This window comes from Poecile atricapillus, chromosome 2 (genome assembly GCF_030490865.1).
Source record: "Poecile atricapillus isolate bPoeAtr1 chromosome 2, bPoeAtr1.hap1, whole genome shotgun sequence".
Lineage (NCBI taxonomy): Eukaryota > Metazoa > Chordata > Aves > Passeriformes > Paridae > Poecile > Poecile atricapillus.
The window spans coordinates 88,519,941-88,542,471 of NC_081250.1; the positions used below are offsets into that span (position 1 = coordinate 88,519,941).

Consider the following 22,531-nt stretch of genomic DNA (forward strand, 5'->3'; position numbering starts at 1 on the left):
AATGATTTTTTTTTTTAATTCCTGTGGACTGATTTCAGTGGAATTCATGGATTTGATATTTCTCCAAATCAGTTTAAAAATTATGGATTCAAGTAAATTAGCCCAGACTCCAGCAACACTTCAGGATAATGTAATTTTCCCATTTTATCGTCAGTCCTTTGGCCCACATTTAGCTTCTTCGTGGCATTGATCCATATTTAATTAGTTAGGAACTGCAGAAGTCTAAGACATCATGTTAATCCCCAGCTGTCTGTTGTTGTGCTTCTTCACTGTCATTACAGTGAAGTTGTTCAGCAAAAAATTCTCCAGCAAACCTATGTACTTGTCCCTACCCATCCTGAGCAAATTTAAGCTAGGTAACTGCAGCAGCAGCTTCATTGTGATTAAGCTAACACCGTAGATTTTGCTCAGAATCACATAATCTTTTCCAGTGAGTCTGTCACTGGGGCTGAAACTCCTTACAAAGAATAGGGCTGTCACAGGCAATGCTTCAAATGGCAGCTCTAACACTTGCAATACTCTACTGAGAAGACCTTCAGCCACAAAAATATCCATTCTTCATCCTTCTGCAGTTTGCAGACTTGCTTATTATAATTACATCAAAAAGCAAACTTCCTTGTTTCATTCTCTTTAAATGATACACTCTCCCTGATTAATAAAAGATTTGTGTGCTCTTCAGAAAATCAACACACAGAACTTAGAATAATAATAATCATATAGAAAGTAGGAAATTTAAACTTGAAATGTCAGCCTTAATTCTTACTTATATTAAAAAACAAGCAATTGATTTTACATTTCAATTATTTCAGTTAATGTCCTTTTTCACAGAGGTTATAACATAATCTTCAATAATGAGACAACAAAAAAATCAGTATAGAACCACATTAACTCTGAAATGGTCTTTTTATCTTCCAAGCAGGAAAAGGCACGCTCCTTGCCAGTGAGCTTCACAAATATACCTTGAAAGCTAAGTGTGAATGATCAGGGTTAAAGCTCAGTTTCTAAAGAGTAGATACTCTCGCAAGACGCATTTGAGACATCTTGGACAACTTTTCACACATTATTATGCTGCTGTACATACTTGCCATAGCACTTCTAACTTACTTTTGTTCTTCGGCTCTTTATATTTCAAAACCAGTGAGATTTCATGGCCAATCATATATTGCAAGGCATTTATGTTAAAGGAAATGGAATGAAATTTTTTTTCAGGCTTCTTATGCTATTTTGTCAAGGATCATAAAGAAATATGTATCTTGATTTACAAAATACTGCACTATGTGATGAACTCTGCACTTTCATTACATGATTTCTTTAATTTGGTTTGTTTGTTCTGGTCCCCAAAGTGTTCAGAAGCTTTTTTTAAAAAACGAAAAGCCTCAACCAACCCCAAAACCCCTCAAACTTAGTGCTACAGTATAGCTTTCAATCTTCGTATTGAAAAGAAAATGCAGGAAATTAAACCTTTTTCTTTTTATGAGACTTAGAAAGGTTACAAATAAATAACTTGAGTGACAAGGACTAAAACTTTGGGTACATATAGTTGCAGTACTATTTTTATGAGGTTAATTTCTTCTGTGTTGACATTCAAGTTTATCACTTACAGAGTAATTGTCCAAAATACAGAAACAAATGTCATGCTCCTCCCTGACTGAGCAGTTTCTCATACCTAGAAACAGAAGTACTGTAAACTGTCTTAACTGAAAAACCTTTAAGTACTGACATCTGACATCTCACATGTTTATGACTGCAAAGAAAAACTTAATCACATTAAAACAAATTTGGATGCACTGTCAAGTAAGAAAATGTCAAGTTACAAACGTATGAGATTAAAGGATTGGTCAACTTGCTGTAAGAACATTGATTAAATATTATATTTTAAAACCGATTTTGCCTTTTCCTTGCTTACTACATACTATTACTACTAGGTAACAGTAAAAGCTACTTAGCATTACAGAAGCTTAAAAGATGGACTGCAAATTAACCTTTGATCAGTATACAGTGATTTCTTACACATCTTATGATAGCATAAGCCCTTCATCTTTTCAGAAAATACCTGTGGCAGTAGAATTTTGGAAAAGAGATGAAGGGGAATGTATAAGAAATGCAGGTCAACTTAGAAACAAAATCCAAACTTCAACCCCTACAATTCAGGTTTTGGGAAGTCCAGACATGACCTGAACACAGATTTCACAAAGATAAACAAAACACTGTGTTTTGCCTTCTCTTTGCTTTCTAACTCACTAGACATTAGCATGAAAGTATTAGCAGTTATGGAATATAAGTATTTTTCATAAATTGAACACATGTCAATTGAGATACATATGAACTTTTTTCTTTTTTGAAATCTGACTAAAGACAATGAAAAGGAACTGGTGAGATTCTGCATCTTCTCTCAAAACAACTTTATTATGCCTCACTTCTTTATTAGCTGTTCTAGCTGCATGTGCTATTAACCAAGTGACCCATATTTCATCCTTGAAAGAGCAGAGTTACTTATGAAAAAAACTCTCATTATCAATCAAATCATTATAAATCAAAGTACTTATGAAGAATCAGTGATTGCAAAACCATTTAAAGAAAAGTACTAAACATCCTTATGAAGTTACTGCAGTACCTGTACAGCATAATTTATTACAGAACTTCAAAAAATGTGTCTTTGAAGAAGCTCTAAAGAAATAATCATACAATGTTGATCCATATAATATACACGTATTCTATTTCAAAAAATGTGTGTGTGTGTATATGGACACACATCATATCCACACACAGAGATATACACTGCCAAACACGTAGTCTTTATCTACCCATCTATAAATGTATTCATTCATCTTATTGGGGGATAATTAAAGGCAAGGGGCATTTACCTCAATATTTGTAATGACCATTTTTCTGACAACATAAGCAATCGTGCAGTCTTCAGAGTGGCATCTGACACGGAAGCAGCCATATTCCATGACATCTGGTGGATCAGGCCAGTACTGATGACATTTGGTCTGTAAAGACAATTAGGCACATGTCAAGATTGTTGTATACAAGGCCTTCCGTTTCCAGCCTTCCTTCCTATGTTGTGGTTCAGGGAATTCAAGGAGTGGTACAAAATCTGTTTTAGTTTGCTGGTGAGATTTGCCTCCATCCAAATTGAAAAATAACAGGACAACATAGCCTAAGTTCTCCATAAACTTCTGCTTTACGGATTTAAAAGAAATATTCAGGTAAATTAGAGGCATGATGCTTTGTCTGCTGCTTTTCTTAATTGCTAGAATGACTTGTCATGGCATAATGTGGGAGAATAAAGATGGATTTATTCTGTCTTAAGAAGTGCAGGGGTTAAATTTGAAACTAACTTTATCCATCTAATAGCAGGTTACAGAAAAGGAAAAGCCACACTTTTCTTGAAAGTGAGCAATGAAAGGACAAGAGGCAACTGTAAAGAAGCAACAAGGGAAATTCGGACTGATGTTGGCAAAAAAATTCCACAAAGAAGGACAAGCGCAGGAACAAGAAGCTCTATGAGAGTGTGGGATCTCCACATGTGAAAATAATTAAAACTTTGATGTGACACTGCAACCAGCGCAAAGTTCAAAGTTGTTTTTGTCTGTAATTTTTAAATTGATACAGAGTAGCACAAGCTGGAATTTTTTAAAAGTTAGAATTTCTTAATTTTACCTTTAATAGAGCTCAGTTTTCAGAGGCTTGAAATCCAGATTATAACCATTATGCCTGAAAGTTTTACTGTGGTTTATCTTAACTACTTTCCCCTTCATATTTAAGGCAAAACAATGTATCCATTTTTGAAAAACTGAACAGTACTGTGGAGAAAAAAAAATCCTATCATACAAATCTTAACACCATTGGAAAGAGATAGTCTGGAATGTAAAACTTCCACGGCCTAGGAAAACTTTTGGGAAGGTAGAATTAGAAAGAAATTATAAATATGACTCTTTAGCCAGAAAGGCTAAGGAAGAAATACAAATGAAAGCATGGTTTGAATAATTCAAAGAAACCAGGCTGGTATGCCAGAACACATTCTTTCCCCCAGTAAAACTAAGCTGAGACCCCTCTTCCCAGCCTTATAAGGAAAGGTCTAAAGGACCCTGAGATAAATATGCAAAAGCAGCGATTTCTATAGGTCGCACACAAATGTTACTGTATTAATATACTTAGAAAGATTGGTTAGTGAAGGAATAGAATATTCAAGGTATAAGTTATATAAGTAATTGTGAAAGAGAGTTCTCTCTCTTGACTCTCTTGTTTCTCTTGGCTCTCCTGTTTTCTCTTGTCTCTCTTACTACGTTCTCTAATCTCTCTTTTTCCTGCTCTTTCCTGCTCTTCTTTATCCCTTTTTCCCCGGCTCTCTCACTTCTGTTCTGTTACCCTCTTTCTTAGCAATCTTAAGTCTTGAACTAATGTATTCATATTTTACCCCCTTTTGTATTGTTCCCTCTGAGCCTGCTTTGAGCTTCATCTGTTAGCTCATAGCAAGCTCTCTCTCTCTCTCTCCCACGCCCTGAAATAAACTACTAACATCTAACTCGACTATAGAGGTCTCTGCCGTGTCTCAGACCATCCATGCCCTGAAGCGTCTCTTACAGAAAACATTTGGAATTTGCCAATGGAGAGATTATTGACAAGAACATACATCTTTTTCTACATCTGAAAGTTTGAAAGTTCACCCACAAACTGGGCAAGTTTAAATAATTTCTGAAGGCAAACAAATCTCATGAAAGTGCCTGGCATACAAAGGCACCAGAAGGATGATTAGAAGTTATCAATAATTGCCTTGAAGTTTACAATTGACTGTATGAACTCCAGACTACTACTGATTTGTGTTTCTCCTCAATACAAGGAAATGAATACACCAATACAATCAAAAGATGAAGGGAGCATTTTTATGTCATCTGATGTTCAATAGTGTCTGCTTCCATGAGCAGCCGCATAACGTGACCATGGTTTGAACCTAATTGTTGCTTAACTGTACCTCCTTACATCTCAATCTTTATGTTGCTTAAGACTTAAAATACTCCCTTGCTTTCTAAAAACACTGGATTTTGACTGGGATGCCAGATAAATTTGGTAATGTAGGACAGATCATATATGAAATACAGATAAAGGCTACAGTGAAGGAATACAGGAGACACCACCTTCTCCACCTCTTAAAAAATCCAACTGTCGAGTTTTCAGTTTCCAAAACCAATACCTTTCCATTTAATATAAAGACTTAATCTTTAAAATTACAAAGGACAAACTAAATCAAAATACACCAGAATTTCACCGTGCTATTCCAAAATTCAAGGAGAGACAGAATTAATCTAAAAATAATTAAAAATTATCAGAGCAATTATAGGAAGGAAAAGGAGATGTAAATAAAAATAAGCAAGCTAAATTCTGACCACTAGTAGATACCACAATGGCAGACTCATTTTTACAGCTAGACTACAAGGTTTTCTCAACCCATTCAATGCTTCCAGACATTTGCTGAATCTTTTGAAGAGAAACTGCCACATGGAGGCCAATACTCAGGGAGAAATACAGCAGCACATAGTGCCCATCTGACCAGCACAACAGAGTGAATGAAGAGATTTCTGTTTATCAGGAAGCTGGTTTGTTTGCAAAGCAGCATAACAAAAAGCAAGTTGAGGACCATCTGCTGTGTCTAAGTAATTCAGAAAGCCTCGTCCTCAGAAGAATAATTCAACAGAAGTTGGCCCTTTTTAGGGTTATTTAACCATAGCAATGGAAAAAAGTTCAAAAGTACAGTACATTTCTTCAGCATACAAAGGATCTGGGTACTTACCCGTCCTCGTTCAGTGAGAGTCGTTAACATGATGATCAGTGATAATTTGTGATCCCAGACTACTTGCCAGAAGTGTGCACACGTGTGTGGAAGAGGCCCCTGAGTAGCAATGTACCGGTTCACAATGCCAGCAGAAGGAATTTCCATCTACAGAGGGAAAGAAAAATCCTATGTTAAGTTCACTCTCACTACTCGAGTACTTTTTTAACTCAGTGTTAAAAAAAAAGTTATATAAAAAAAATTAAATCATTAATTTCAAACAGATGTAAAGCACAGATTCTATAGTCCTTCATGCTGAACTATGAGCAGAGGATTAATAGTGAAAATGTACTTGAAAAATTGAAACTACAAAGCTTTCTATATTTTGTAAGGAATGGTGGCAGGGTATATACACCAAAGGTATAGCAAAAGTTGTTTATTCCCTGATACTAAATACAGGAAGTTAATAATTGATTCTGTAATTTAGGTACTTAGCTTATGTATCTGACAGAAATATATACACATTTTCCCCTCTTTTCCCTGACTCCCAGTCTACATGTGATTGATGAGGGAAATCAAGGCTCTAATTTATCTTCTGGATCCTTCATAACATAGCTGGTAGGTCATAAGTGGTTCTAGAGGGAAAAAAAGGCTTAGTTCCATGGAGACAACCTCAGCATTTGAAGTATATGGAAAAATGAAACAATTTTTGCTGGTTAAGGACTGTGCATATATCACAGTGTATCACTACATGGCAGCACCCACCGTGTATTAGGATGGTCACCTGTTTCACAACAGACGCTATTTTTAGGTTATGAAATTTTGCATCTTTCACATTTACAAATCCCACAAATTAAAATAAAATAACCTTACTCCCTAAAAAAGACAAATTTTGTCTGCTTTAGTAATATAGAAAATGAGTAAATGCAGGTCTCTATATGACTTACATTCACATAATTTGCATTAATGTAATCTTCATCTCCTTGCAATATTATCCTTGTGGCATCATCTGCACACACACAAGAAAGAGGGAATAAAATTAGCAATTAAGGGACATACTTCCCCTCTATTAAGTTAAAAAAAACCAAAACAACAAACTAAGAAATTGTAGAAACACAAACAGCAGAATACAAACAGAATAAACTATGTTTTAGAAAATAAAATGACCAATTACCTGACTTCAATTATATAATAAAATCTTCAATCAGCAAGTTCAAAACAGCAGTTTTAAAAAGCAAAATAGGCAGAAACTATATTTTAGACTCACAAGGTAGAACATCTTTGTATCTATTCTTGTCCATATTCTGAGGTACCTTTGCACATGTAACAGCCAATCCTGGTTTCTTTCTATAAAGTTGCTGCAAAGTAGAATGAAAAATTATAGGATTTTGAGGGATGTGATTCTGCTGTACACACACTAATTACATTCGCACAAAAATACATAGACTGAAAAAAACCCATATTTTCTTTAATATTTTTCCTATCCTTCTGCAAAATTTGCTTGAGAGGTTTTTGTATTTAACATGACAAGAATTTCTATTAATGTTAGCCAATTAGGATAGCTAGAAGAATTTCTAGGAAAAAAACAAAAAACAAAAACAGCATGTGAGCATCATTGAAATAAACTGTTGCTCTGCAAGTTTGTGTTTTGCTTTTAAAACTGCAGACGAGAAGGACAACAGTGGTTGAGGGTGGAACAAGGGAGCAGTGAATAAATCAGAACAAAAAAAAAATACCTGCAGATTTATTCTCTGGAATAAACTATAATACAAAAATTTCAGAAAAATTTTTATTCTCTGGACTAAACCTATCCATTTCAATCCTGCAAGTACCTAAAAACCCAAAACTTCAATGTATCAAAATTTCTTAACGTGTGACTTCTTTGCTTTTGGGCCAACCACTATGTTGCAGACTTTATCTGGAGTAAATTTGGACATATGAAATGGGGTATACATAATGTGTATATAAGCAAAATTTTGAAGTTGGTGTTAAGTTAATGGTTGGACTCCATCATCCTGGAGGTCCTTTCAAACCTTTATGTTTTTTGTTTCCAAGTACATCAAACAAGACCAAAAAGAAGGCACAAAGGGGAAAAAAACAACAAGAAAAAAACCCAAAAAACCCCCAAAACAACAAAAAAGCAAAAAACACCAAACAAATCCACAAGAATTGTCAATAAACAACCATAGCTTTTGTGTATTAAATACACATGAAAGCACCTTACAACTGAGTTACTAATTTGGCTGTTCCAGAATTTTACATCCTTCACTGAACACTTACCAAGGAGCTCATTATGTCTTACAGGTTTAATGAAGATTTTGAATATTGTTCCATATATAAAATGGAATGAAAAAAATAGGAGGCTAAAATCCCCTATTTTCTGGCTGAGAGAAAAAGGGTGACACACAAAAATAATTATTCAACTGAGATTTGTTGGACCTTAAAATGCTGTATCACAGCTCAGTGCACTTTTCAACTTATACAACATAAACAAGCCATGTGAGAAGAGAACTTGATAATAGATGTAATGGAAAAACGTCTATCTGTTGTAAATGAAGTTCCACTTTACTAGAGCCAGGCTGCAATTTCTGCCTTTTTTAGGAAGACAAGGAAGAATAATTTTAAGTCAACTAACCATTCTTGAGATTCATTGTTGCCTGGCAAACAGCCATTTGCTACTGACAAACTTCTTAACTTCTGACTAAATGGAGGAAGATATTCTGGAAAAACTTGATTATTCACAGTCTATTGGCTAATTATTTACTATTTTACTAAAGTGAATGAGGAATTTGAGTCACCAAAGTTGATGAGGAGACACTGCCATTGCAAGATGACTAAACAATGAACTCAAAGCAAGAAGGCCACTAAGCTATCCCCTAGTTTATTAGATTTCAAAAAGCTTTTGTGCTTTTTCTGTAAAATTCTTCTATAAACAGTGCCATAAAAAAGGATAAAATACAGGATCAAATATCCTATGAATATCATAATATCATATATCAGAATATTACAAAGGATAAAATATCCTATGAAGTTCACTACAGGAAATTTGTGCACAAATTTACTTCACAAATTTGACAATTATGAAAGTATTGCAAGGTCAGTTTACATTTCAATACACACTTAAATAGCCAACAACTTAATTGTAATTGGTGTGTTTCATCCACTACTGTGGATTTTGGAAAGCAGTTATGAACTATTGTCTATGACTCCTTAAAACCAGGGGAATTTTAATTCTCAGAAGTCATAGAAATAAAGGAAACCTCATACAAAGAGTGGTTATGCAATAAACAGTACCACAACTCTTCAGCCATTACCATTAAATTTTCCAGCTTTAAAAAAAACAGTGGAGAAAAAATATCAAAAGGGGAAAAAAATTATTGCTGTTCTACAAGTTTTCAGTGACAGAAGGGGTTACTTCAGAACTCCATGCAAATTTTAAAAATCCTAATAAACTAGGGTTTTTTCAGAGCTACTATAAATGTTTCAATCTACAAGAGTAAGGCAACCACAAACATACATACTGCACTCCTTTGCCATTAGAGAAGCAGATGAACTATCCTTTGGAATTTCTTACACTAACACTGAAGGAACTAATTTAATAAAATATAAAACATTTTATAAGTTTTCTATGACCTTCCTTGCTAACACATTGAAGAACATAGAAAAAGAAACAAAGTAGAAGACTGATCTCTGTCAAAATCCCACTATGCTACTCAGTAAAACAACTGTAAAAAATACTAATTTAGTGAAATTTGAGTACTTGAGCCAGAAAAATATTAATTGAAACACATTTTTCTCAGATGGTATTTTGTGTAAGTGTTAAAACTAGCTCTTCCCTATTCTAAGTAGTGAAGTGTGAAACTGATGGGCAAGTCAAATTGTTGCTCTCTTGAGATAAGATTGAACAGGAACAAAGAGATTTGTAACTAATTGCAACACCTCCATTACTTTCTGGTTACAGCTATTGTTCTACACTAACAGCATTACACAATTGAGTATTACATACCTCAAACTGAATAAGGACAGTCCCACTTTCTAGCCCTCTTCTTAGCTGCTCCATAGACTCCTCCAGTGTATCACCACCACATTCAGAACAGACAGGAAGAATAGATTCTGGCAGAATGTGGGAATCAGCTTCATCTTCTGATTTGGTCTCCACAAACTGTTTAACTACTGAAAGATGTGTATGAAGTTATAATTCATTACATGGAGCACAAATGTTTTTTTAACAGATATAAAAATTTACCAGCTTGAAATAACAACAGAGTTTGCAAAACTTCAGAAAAGGAAATAACAACACAATCACATTTCTTTCTGTACTATATTACTATAGAAACTATAAAGAGTAAAATATCCCTATGACCTTTCTGAAAGAAAAACTCCAAATACCTGTTTATGAAGGCAAAGAACTTGAATTCCTAGCACAAGGAGGTTTTTGCAACCTTGTCTTACAGAATGAACTGATAAAAAGGCTAATGAAATACAACATCCACCATGGTAAAAAACAAGGGAGTTTTACCTAAAAAAACTGTAGATCATAATTAGTGGATTATCTCTACAAGAATCTTCTATAAATTTGGACCTCCAACAGCAAAACAAATGCAAAAATCCCTTCATCACACTCCTTTGCCATTAGAGAAGATACTGAATTATTGTTTGCAATTTCTTGTGCTAACATTGAAGGAACTAAAGATGAAAATAATGATTAGTCAGTTTTCTACAACATTCCTTGCTATTGAATAACATGACAAACACTAATGAAATAATCTGCATAGCAGTTCTGTCCCTATGAAATGTATCACCAGACATGTCCAGCTGTGGTTATTCTCTGCAGTGATGGGAACAGTTCATACCTGCCAAACTTCAGAAAATGGGGAGCTGGTTATGCTCACGCCTATAAAAAATTACTGGTATGGGGCCACAGGTTATCTTTAGACAAAAGCAGATTTCTCTTAACTGCAAGTTGGAAGAGGACTAGAAAATTAAGGGAAAACTAAATGCTGCATAAAGCCAGTGGAAAACAAAATAAAGAGCCCATCTGTCTTCTTAGAAACACAAGAAGTTTTAAATAAAGCCAGCGTTACAGAAGTACATATCACTTAGGCTGTTTCATTCCCTCCTGTTTCCTAGTGATGCATAATCCCTTCAGATTTTTATGTCTTCATGCAATCAGAAACTCCGTAATTGTGTAATTGTGCTAATGTCCTACCATACCTCTTTAGGAAAGCAAATAACAAATTAAGAGTTTGACATCATCTGAAAGCTCTTGGCATCTACAGGTGTTTAAATATGGAGCAAGCAAAGACAAGCTGGATGAGTTATTCATTTTTAAACATACAGGCTTAAGACCTTGCACATTTCAAAGACTGTCACCCCTTTGCAGGCAGCAGTTCTGCAAGCAACTAGCACGAGTTTATCACAGTATTGTCACAAATGTCTACTGTAAGAATGAGGTGAGGAGCAGCTTATTTGGCTTGTTTCATCACATTATTGTGCAGGGGAACAGCCCACAAGTTTTTGTGAATATGCAATTGGGAGATTTTAAAATTATGCTTTATTTATGAAAAAAACCCAACACTCCACATCACCAAAAAAACTCTTTCAAGGGACAATTTATTCTCATAGATTTTTAGACCAAAAAATAAGAAGAAATTCTGACTTGCTAGATTCTTTGTTACAGTGGTAATAACCTATATAGTTGAAAATACTTGTACTACTAATACAAATTTAGTGAGAACTACTTTTTGCACAGACCTGTTCCAAGTGCACTGAGAACATGTTTATGCAAACAGAAGTGGGTATACCACCAAGCATAAGAACAACAGTCTCAAAAACATTAGAAGTGAATAAAATTAGCCCAGTTACCTTTCCTCCTGACCAAAAGTGCAAGCTCTCTTGTGTGAGATTCTCTGCTGGCTTTTATGAACATGACCACCTGGTCATGCGTGTGCTCTGAGATATCTCGGCCATTGATTAATACTATCTGATCACCTTCACTCAGCTTTGGAATGCATTTATCAGCCTGTTACAAGACCAAAGAAACACATTAATGTCATCACAACCAGTTGGGCAAGCAGGAACATAGCAGGATATTAAGTACAACGTGTAAGCAAAGTCTTCACAATTCTCCTGACAAAGTTTCATATTCTGTATGAGAGGATCTATCAAGGGTTTCAGGTCTAAAACTCTCATGTTTCAAAGTCTCTTCATGATGATAAGGAACAGTTCAAACAGCATACTGATAGCTTTAAAAGGAATTCACATTAATCAAACAGCCATCATCAGATTGCTCTCAAAGATGAGCAATTTCTGGAGAATTTCTGGAGAAAGTGTTTTGAACACATACGATAATCCAACTCACTTTTTACGCAGTGAATACTAAGAAGTATGATTTTAATGAACATGATTTAACTAACATGACATTCCCCAGGCATGCACTTTTTAAATTTAAAAAAAATCCACACACATTTCATATCTTTGTTATTTCACAAAGTCTTGTTTAGATTTGGATTAACTGTTGGACTCCAGGGTTTGTTTGTTGGTTTTTTTCCATCACCATTCTCGGTATGTTTAGCCCTCTGTCCAGCACAAGCAATTAAAGCTATGGCCAGAATATGATGATGGTGATAATGCTACAAAGATGTCTAAGGGACTAGAGCAGCTCTTGCATGAAGGAAGGCTCAGAGAGCTGGGATTATTTAGGATAGAAAAGAAAAGGCTCAAGGAGTTCTTGCAGTGTACATAAATACTTAAGGGGAAGGCACAGAGAAGATGAAGCCAACCTCTCAGCGGTGCCCAGTGACAGGATCAGAGGAAAATGGCTCTGACTGAAACACAGGAGGCTCCCTTCAGAGGAAAATGGCTCTGACTGAAACACAGGAGGCTCCCTTCAAACATCAGGAAACAGTTCTACTGCTGTGGTGACTGAGCACTCCAGCAGATTGTCCAGAGATATTGTGGAGTTTCCACCTTGGAGCACTCAAAACCCATCTGGATATGGTCCTGGGCAACTGACTCTAGGTGACTCCTGAGCAGAGGGGATTGGACAAGAGGACCTCTGGACCCTTCCAACCTTCTGTGGTTCTTTAATATGAATGTGTAGGAGTCTACAATTTTTAAGCATCAAGTAATGCAACAATTTTATCTTCATTACTATCCTAATCTTTATTTTGTCTTTGGAAGCCTCCAGCTACACAAGAGTGATATATATATAAACATTTCATTTATTGTGTGAATGAGACATAGACCTTTACTGTTTTTATGTCTTCATTGGTGCTCCTTGTATTCCCTTAATAGCCAGCACAGGTTCCCTGAGCTTTATTCATCCAACACCATTAGCCCTACCAATCAACCATTACCAATCCCCCATAAACAAGATATTAAACTTAGATCCAATCCTGATTATGCCCTGTACCGATGGCTCCTAATATATTGATATTACCAACCAATAAATAAGAGATGTAAAGGAGAAATGATAAAGAAAAAAGAAAAATCAACAAGATAAAAAATGCAGAATAAAAAAAAAATAGAGGTAAGAATATGAAGAAAATAAATTGGGAGTCATTTGTACCAGCAAAGTTAAAGAAAAGGAAACTTAAGACCTGTTTTAGTGTCACAAAACAGAAAAAGAAGAAAAAGAAGCAAGAGAAAAGAAAGATGCATACAAGAGGAAAATATCCCGTGCAGAAAAGCCGACTGAAAATTTAAAGAAGGAAAAGTTGCCCCCAACTTTTTCCATAGAATTAAGAAAAGAAAATGATGAAGGATAGGGAAGATTGACAATGATTTATAAGAAATGTAAACAGAAAAAGAATGGGAATTAGGAACAGCCATGATGTTCTTCAATGCTGCTTTAACTAGGTATTCACAGCTCCCCAAAAACACCAGTGCCATATTTTGTTCAATTTACAGAGGCAAGACTGAAGAATGCAACTATGAATGACTGGATAATTTAATCACTCTTATATATTATTAAGTTATTTTCTCTGAAATATAAATATTTGAAAAGATAGGTGATATTAAGACCCTATCAAGTCAGTCTAGAAGAGTCAAGATGTCAGCAAGAACTTGTAAGGAATGGTTTCTGAGCTCCTATATTTGCCTATACTCTAGATTTCTTGGCTGGCTGCTATTAGTCTCTGTTACAGATTTAGACTAATACCTTTGCTCAAACAAACTTTGTTAAGCCTGTGATATACTAATGCATCAGCTTTCTTATTTGAATCATTTGACTATATAAAATATATCTCAAAGAAGAATTAATTCCTCCTGTGCAAGCACAAGTTATAGATTCTTCAGAGTCTGAGCTTTTCCAGGCAATTTATTATGTCAAAGGCTCTCTGTCCTATTGATACACACAATGTGTCATTTTATGCTAATCACCTTATATTGCTCCAAGAAGCATGAATACTTTTTTTTCCATGACAAGCTCTATTAAATAAAACCATAATGACCTCTTTAGCACCTGAGAGCATTAATACTATTTGTGAAAAAAAAATAAAAATCTGTATAGAACTTTAATTAAAAAAAAACCCTAAAATAAACAAATGCAATAAATGGTTGTTCCTTCACTAAAATGTGCTCTCACAAAAATTTTGGCTACTCCAAATTTTCCCAGCATGCTACATTGCTGCTTTATTAAAGGATTTTTTTAGAAAGAACTTTAGGATGTGTAAATGAAAATGCTACCTTATTTTGGGGAGTAGATTTGCTTCCCCTCCTCTACAAGAATTGCACATCTTTTTCTAGGAAAGTAGGAAAAGGGTGACCTACAAACCTGACATATAATCTTAGCAAATAATAACACCAAATAGCATCCCTGAAGGCAATTTACAGAGTAATAAGTGAATCTAGAGCATGTTAAAATAGCAGAAATGAAGGTAAAGCATAACTGAGCTAAAATAACATAAAAATGCATTCCATACACTTAAATTTGAACTTTGAAATATCTACATTTCTATGAACAGTAAAGTATGGGAAACAATATAATCAATGTTAATACTGCTGTTTTCTAAAAATAAGTATATTATTTTCCTCCTGCTATAACATGACATGATTTCCCTAACACTGCTACTGAGTATATTATATTGGATAACTGTTCCCAATTTTTTCTGCGATCCTGGTAACTTGCTCACTTGATGGTTTACTAGGCTGGAGAGATAATTGATCACTCTTGTCCATGCCTATTACACCAAAGGGAGACATTTCAATGAAGTGTTTAAAGTTACAAGTCCAGCCCTTTTTCCATTCAAGAGAAAAAAATACAGATCAATAATATCCAGAAGACCATCTGAGTCTGCCAAATGAAATGACTGCCTCTGGAGAAAGATCTTTCATTCTCTGATTGCAAAATGAGTCTGTTTGCCCTATATAATTTCAGAATCTCAAATCATCCTTAATATTTGCTAGGTTGACCATGAAATATCTTGGGGACTGCTTTATTTTCAATTCCTAGATATAAGTTATAATTTTCTGCCAAACATTTTTTCAAATAATTATTATAGTTCCAAAAGAAGTGCTATGACCTGTGTAAGACAGGCCAAAAATCATAAATGTGACAAAAAAATAACTTCTCAAGAAATCTGTTTTAGCTTGATTTGCATCATGACATTTAGATATCAGTCCTGTGACTGCTTATCAAATTTCAGAATAGTCAGAAGATTCAGAGTGCATTGTATTTTTAGGATTAAGTCAGTAGTATTTCCTAACAAGTCTGCATTGAAAGCATTTCATGAGAGTTAGGAAATGTAGTTTGAAAAAAGGCAAGTGAAAAAAAATGATATAACATTTGTCCTCACAAATTTATGTAATAATTATTTAGAAAAAAAGTTTAAAAATATTTTATATTCCTATTATCATTTCACAATTCAACAGAAGAACTCAATTACTCTACTAATTCTTATAAACATCTCACCTAGTCTATAAATATTTCCATAAGCAAAAAGTCTGTATCAAAATAGGAACAGAGCAAACATACACCCCCCCCCTCTATGCTCAGTCTCTCCTTCCAAGTACTCTCTTGTCCTATAAATAATTTTAGCCCTAAGGATTTCCTCAGCCTATTGTGAGGTTTTTTCCCCCAAGTATTTGTTCTTTCCTCACCACACACAAAATTATTTCAACCACAGCATCCTTTTTCAAGGAGTTTCACGGGTGTACTCTCTTCTGCGTGAAAAACTACTTCACCAAACACGAGGAACCTGACCTTTACAAACTTCATTTAGTAGTTCATACTTCTGCTGGAATTCCTTTTTCACAGTGCTTCTAATCTTACAGATCCCTACTACATCTCCCTCAAACCAGCTATTTTTTCTAGGGTGCAGGGGCCCAAATGATTTACTTCTTCAATAAATAATGTTCCTTATCTGCAGTCCTTGCCCCTCATCAAGAATTTTCCAGTTCAGGATGCACTTTTTGAGATGACAGGAGAACACAAATATACTTTCTACTTATAACTTGTTTGACTAACTCTTACAGGTCTTTTAATCTCTGGTTTAAGAAACCACCGGTTAAACCAATTCCTAATGAGAACAGCTCTGCTGCTATTGCATACTAGTTACAGGTGCCCAAATTTCTATGTGCACAGACCTCTGAGAGGTGGAAGGAGTAACAATGGAAGGGATTAAAAGCCTCAAGAGTTTACTTACAGGTGATCCTGGAGTTATTCTTGATACCACCAGTGGCATTTTCTGATCTACTCCACCCTACAGGAATGTCAAATAAATAGCAACGATAAATCTATCATTCAGCGTAAGCAGCATTTAAAATAAGTACTTGTTTTTTTCTTTTTATATTAATTTTTTTATGCTGTGTCATCATAGGCAGGGTTGGTAGGACTGAATTTTCATCATTAAATGGGGAATTAGGGGATGGGTTGTGGTGTCTTTAAAATCTAACAATTTCCAGTAAACTAGATTAGGCGTCTCTTTCAGGCCATACATTTTAATAGGCATAAACAGATAAAATATAACATTTATTGTAACCCCGTGCTTGAAGCAAGACTAATTTAACACTTGAACTTGCAAGACAGTTTTCTTAGATTTTGTGACAAATGTGCAAGAAATCTAGTAGAATCAAAGTTCCAGAAAATTGTACCCCCTTACTCTCCTCACGTCACATTCAATTGCTGCCCCACCAATAAATAGCCAAGGGTGAAATGACCAAACTGCTCTAATTTTGATATCATGGCAATATTCTGCTTAAAAGGAATTTCAGTGAGGGAATGTAAAACGTTTACAATGGTCAATTATCAATAGTAATTTTCATTTTCTTCATAAATTAATTTTTAAATTTTCAATACAATTTCTAATATAATTAAATGGAACAGCACAAACTATTTAAATTGTTTTATAATACAGAGGTCAAATTTTCCAAAAGTTGATGCCTTAAATTAGGCTTTTGAGTTAATATTTCAGCAGCCAAATGTGCAGTGTGCATTGGGTACGTGCCAATAATATATGCAAACGAAAACCAGAGAATTATTAGATGCTTATTTCTGTAAATGTTGCTTTAGCACTTAAGGATTAGGCTGCCACTTCTAAAAACTCTCAGTCTATAGGTAATTCCTGTAAAATATACTGCTTTCTCCAAATCATTATGTTAAAAAAATATAATCACAAAATAATAAAAAAAATATCCATAAAGAATTTAAAAGTAATTAAAAGACAGCTGGTTTACCTTTAGATTAAATCCAAATTTCCCTTCTTCATCTGGTATGATACGCACCAAAAGTAAATCTCCCTCAATTAGATCATTCTGCAATATAAAGCAATAGAAAGAAAATGTTCTCATTTTTAGAAGAAAATATCAGCAAATTAGGAAACCATGCTTCCAAATTTAGATGTGCTGAACAAAAATACTCTATGTAAATCCACCTTTGAAACACGAAGAGGATATGGTTGTAAAGTATACCTACGGTAATAACCTTTTAAAGAGTAAAAATAGCAATGTAGATCTCAGCAAACATTTTCTGGTTGCTCTGTCCTAACATCATTACTCTCATTTTAGCTTTCCTTCCAATTGATAAATCCCATTACAGTTTCAACCTGTTGTCATTAAAAGCTGAGGTGCAGCACATGAATAGAATTGATTCTACTCCAAGAACTGTGAAGTGACTATTTTCCCCTTGACTTTTCTCCTTAAAATAAGGTGTATTTTTACACAACAGATCCACAAGGCAGAATAATTAAAAGGTGTCAGCACCAATTGACATGTTGGAAATGATAGAACTATTTTAACTTATTTTAATTAGTTGTTTTAATTAATTGTAAGTGCCCACTTTTAGCCAGAACCCCTCTGGAAGTCCCTCTGGAACAGGTTGGGGAAGAATGATCCACTACCATAATGTTAGGAGGGAGCAGCTGCTCTCCAGCCAGGACAGATGGATGATGTTCAAACATCCTTAAGAGATATTTAGGATAAAGCACAGTTGTGTCTGCTTTTCAGACATATAGCAACTTGAGTTAGCTTATCTTTTCCCTTGGAAGAAGCAAGATTTAATCATGTAAGGGTTTCTATTCCACTAGGAACTTCCCCTGTAGCTTCTGGAAAGCTGGACACTTTGGAAATCAATGAACTTGGTAAGCTTGTCTATCACACAAGCTTGGATAAATGTGAGTAGCAACACAAGATCTATTTTCATTACTGTATAAAATCTGCCCATCCTAATATACAGCCACCACTTCTGTGCATTCTCAAACCACAGATCCAAGTCACATTCACTACTAGTTCTGACTGTAAAAGCACACAACTGAGCATACCTTATCACAGTAGTACTGACTGGAATCTTCTGTTGAGCTACTTTTTGTAACGTTGTCGTACGTTTCTAAGAACTGCTTATCCACCCCTTCCAACGGGTAAGAGCCAGAAATGTTTCCAACTCCATTGGGATACCGAGCCAAGGCTTTAGGTGAGAGATGGGTCAGAGAACTCTGCGTCGGACTGTTTCCCAATACGTTCCTTTATTTTGAAAGGATAAATATTACAAAGATACTGTTACCCAGATTTTTAAATTATCAGATTTAAAACAGCAAGTTTTTAAGAGTAAAAAGATTTAACACCACTTCTTAGTGGAAGTGCAGGGGAACAGGATTGGAATGTGATCTAAGCCTACCCTTTGATCAGTGGACATCCAGAAAAATAGACAAAAATTCTGGAATACCAAAACCATTTTAAGCAAAATATTTGGATGTTAGCAGTAAAGGCACTGTTGCAGCAGTACAGGAATTCACAGTAACACATGGAGAGGGCTGAACCACAAGGGAAAGGCAATTCTAGCCATGAAAAATCTTTTGCTGTGATGCCACTCTCATACCTGCAAACCACTTTTTTTTGTTTGTTTGCTTTAAGACTCCTCCTTCTTACAAGTGCCATCTCAACCTTATCCCTGGGGGAGAAGGCAGTTTAAAGAAAAGCCGGGGTAAGTTGTCAGAGAAACAGGAAATGAAGTGACAATTAAAGGTTTAATTGCAGTTGAAATATTGTATCATTGAGGTAGTTACAGCCACACAAAAGGACCCAGAACTAACTTAGGGTACAGATCTGGCATTCAAGAGCTTTAACATTCAATGATAACTAAAGTCAGTAACTAAAACCCTCAAATCTGGGAACTGGCAAAGTTGCCTGATGGTGCTCCAGGACTTCCCAAACATTCATTTAGCTACATTCCCTCTTATGAAAAGGATGACATGCAGACCTCTTCCTCATACAACCAATCCCCTTCTTTAATTGGACCAAATTAATGGCTATCATACAGACTAACTGCTCCATCCTTATAAATACTACCTAGTGTGAAAATATCTGTCTTGGAGGAAGCTCAGGTATAGTGACAACAAATTTTGACAGTGTTAAAGTAGCAGAAGTACATTTCGTGCCAAGCAAATCTTGGCTTTAAAATTTGTAAATTCAAACATTCATTTCTGCTTCGGTATTTGTCTACATATGTGAGCTTTTTTGAACCATTTCCAGCAGCAATTTTGAGCTGTCAATGAAGAAGTAATTCTACACTCCTTGGAGTGTAGCTTTTAACATACAGGACCTGTATATTGCAAACACTTGTTTCTTGGCCTGTGAAAATCCGATTGCAACAAACGCAAATGTCCTGAAAGATGCCATCAAGCAAATGTACTCTTGCCATAATACTTCTGATTTTCAGTTAGACTATGTCTACTTGGCAATGGCAATGAGGTGTTTCATGCAACAGTTGCAGAATTTTCAGTTACTACAGAAAGTAGCACCTTCTGAATGCATTCAAAGTTTCAGAATACTTTGAAGTAGCAAACAATAATTACACTGTCAAAATTCTGGTTTTATCTAATAGCTTCCAAGACTCTTCATGATTCTGATGAAGTCAATGTTAAGCAAGCAGGAGCACTGTGTATGTAAACACATCCTAATAAGTTTTTCAGAACATAGTCCAAAAAACCATTTCACTTAAAAGTTGAAATTACAGCCCATGCACTGATTTTTCAATGTAGAAAAGAAATCTAACAATACCAGAAAAATATGATTATATATTTCAGTCAATGTCATCTGGCACTACATAAAGAGTCACCACATAAAACTACCAGTGGATTTTTGCATCATTGAACTTTTGCCACAGTTTCTAAACAACTTTCTTAGTAGTGATGATTTATTACAACTAAAGACTTTCCAAATCTTTACCCCAAAATTTACTTTTCCCACAAATAATTATAATCTTCCTTGATTTATACATTTAGTTGTGTCTTTTAATCATACAAAGCCACTACTTTGAAAATCAGTTGAAGTTATATATTTTATTATTTATCTTAAAGAGATAGGAGAAAGTGTAAAGAAAACTTACTTTGGTGATTCTTGTTCAGATGACCTGGTGAAAAAAAAACCACAAACACAAAAAACAACATTAAATTACCATGATTTAAATCTTCAAGAAAACAAGAATTAAACTCAAAAAAAAAAGGGCATAAAGGTCAAAAGGTGTCCTCATAATAAATTAATAAATTAAAGAATACTTAACCCTATGAAAGTCTGAATCAGATAACTAGGGTGTTTATGAAACAGTCAACAAAAATCCCAGGGTAGCTTTGATCACTCACTTCTGCTTTTGAAACAAGCCCAATATAGGCAGCACACATCTGCTACTGCAACACAAACTCTGCAGGAGTTAACAAAGGCAATTATTTAGCCAGACACACTACATCATTTTAGAAAATTTTAGGTGTGGATAAAAATGACTACAGATGTCACCAACTGTATTTTGTAGAAGTCAAAATGTGGCAAGATCTTTATGTTTAGGTAGCCAGAAATGAGCACAGGTGGCTTCAGAAGCTTGACATTTCCAATGCTTATTTTCATGATGTGAGAGCAGAGAAGGTGTTGACAGAAAACTTTGAGACAAAGGATAATGAAAGTATAAGTGGCTATAGCAATAAGGACAATCTAGAATGGAAAAGAAATCAAAATTTGCAGTACACATCATTTTCCAATGCATTCAATTAACTTCATGAAAAATCACCCGAAACAGCAAGCTAAATGATATGACATAAATGAAAACAATAGCAGTGCTACTAAGACCAATTTCAAAGTAAAAGTTACCAAAAAAGGTGCTTAAAAAGCGAAGTTTAGGGCAGATGGGATAATTTTACAAATTCATTTAAGCAGTGACCAAAAATCCTGGAGTGGTGTATGTTCATGCTGGAAAAAAATATGTGAAGTAGTTCAGTTTAAAAGTAGACTTGCTGAATTGCCAAGTTACAGGAGGCAATTCGCATTATACAGTTAAATTTTCAACTCATGCTTTCTAAATCATCTTTAATACAAAGAATTATGTACACATTTTCACCAAAATGACAATAAAATAGCACCAGTATCAGTCTTGTTAAGATTCCTTGTATGTAATTTGACAATATCAAGAAATTCTTCCTTGAGAGGCAGAGATGATAAAGCTTGATCCCTGAGGAATTTTTGAGGTTTGAGTTCTGTGTACTTTTAATACTTTTAAAACATTAAGCTTCTTCCCCTTTTATTGCGGTCATACCTAGCTTCTGACGTCACTGACATCCATCCCCACTCACCCATAATACCTCTGGTTCTGTTTGTCCACAATCCCCAGAGACTTCTTACCCTCCAAGGGTAAGCAGATCCTATTGGAATGTAAACTCACCTGCTGCCTGACCAGCCCACATCCAAATGGGACAAATTCTGAACTTGGACTTTAACTATTCAGTGGGAGGAGAATGTCACCTCAAAATTTTGGCATTTTTTTCCTTCCTAGTCACTGACTTTCACTAATCTTGACAAACTTTGCATTTTCAAAGACTAATTTTCTACATTATATTTGATTGCACTGTCCAAATATTCTCAAGTGGAAACAGAGGCAGAGGGCCTGTACAATGACATAAGCCTTATTTCCTTAGGAAGTCACAATAAAAATAAAGAAACATTGCATTTATTTTTGTTAAGCTAATGGATTTCCTCATAAGGCAAAGAACAATGAAACTGTACATATTTTTTATGTTTTGCCACAGGAGACCTACAGCTCTATTACCAAATTCTGTGCAGAATCAAAATTGCTCTGAGTTAACCCTTTTAAGAGTCTTCATCAAAAACTTACAGACATAGAGTAGTGATAAAAATCAATACAATGCCCTGGTTTTAACATATTATCTCCTCTTTATCTTCCCAAGAAAAAGAGGTAGTTTGAGAAAGAAAAAAAAAAAAACCAGCTCGGGCTTCCATTCATAAACCTTCTATAAACTTACAGTAAATTTTTCATTATCT

General features: G+C 34.9%; 1 protein-coding gene across 5 annotated transcripts in view; it reads right to left on the reverse strand.

Moving 5' to 3' along the window:
* PTPN3 (protein tyrosine phosphatase non-receptor type 3) overlaps positions 1-22,531 on the reverse strand; it is a 167,334-nt gene that overhangs the window by 15,478 nt on the left and 129,325 nt on the right. For 4 of the 5 annotated variants that reach the window (XM_058832835.1, XM_058832832.1, XM_058832836.1 and 1 more), the window contains exons 15-24: positions 20,595-20,618; positions 18,532-18,730; positions 17,450-17,527; positions 16,420-16,476; positions 11,639-11,795; positions 9,780-9,946; positions 7,041-7,131; positions 6,721-6,782; positions 5,795-5,941; positions 2,865-2,993 (exon numbers count right to left, since the gene is read on the reverse strand). In XM_058832835.1, coding sequence (XP_058688818.1) covers positions 2,865-2,993; positions 5,795-5,941; positions 6,721-6,782; positions 7,041-7,131; positions 9,780-9,946; positions 11,639-11,795; positions 16,420-16,476; positions 17,450-17,527; positions 18,532-18,730; positions 20,595-20,618 — 1,111 coding nt within the window. The remainder of the gene's footprint in view (positions 1-2,864; positions 2,994-5,794; positions 5,942-6,720; positions 6,783-7,040; positions 7,132-9,779; positions 9,947-11,638; positions 11,796-16,419; positions 16,477-17,449; positions 17,528-18,531; positions 18,731-20,594; positions 20,619-22,531) is intronic. The other variant, XM_058832834.1, reaches the window with a different exon arrangement.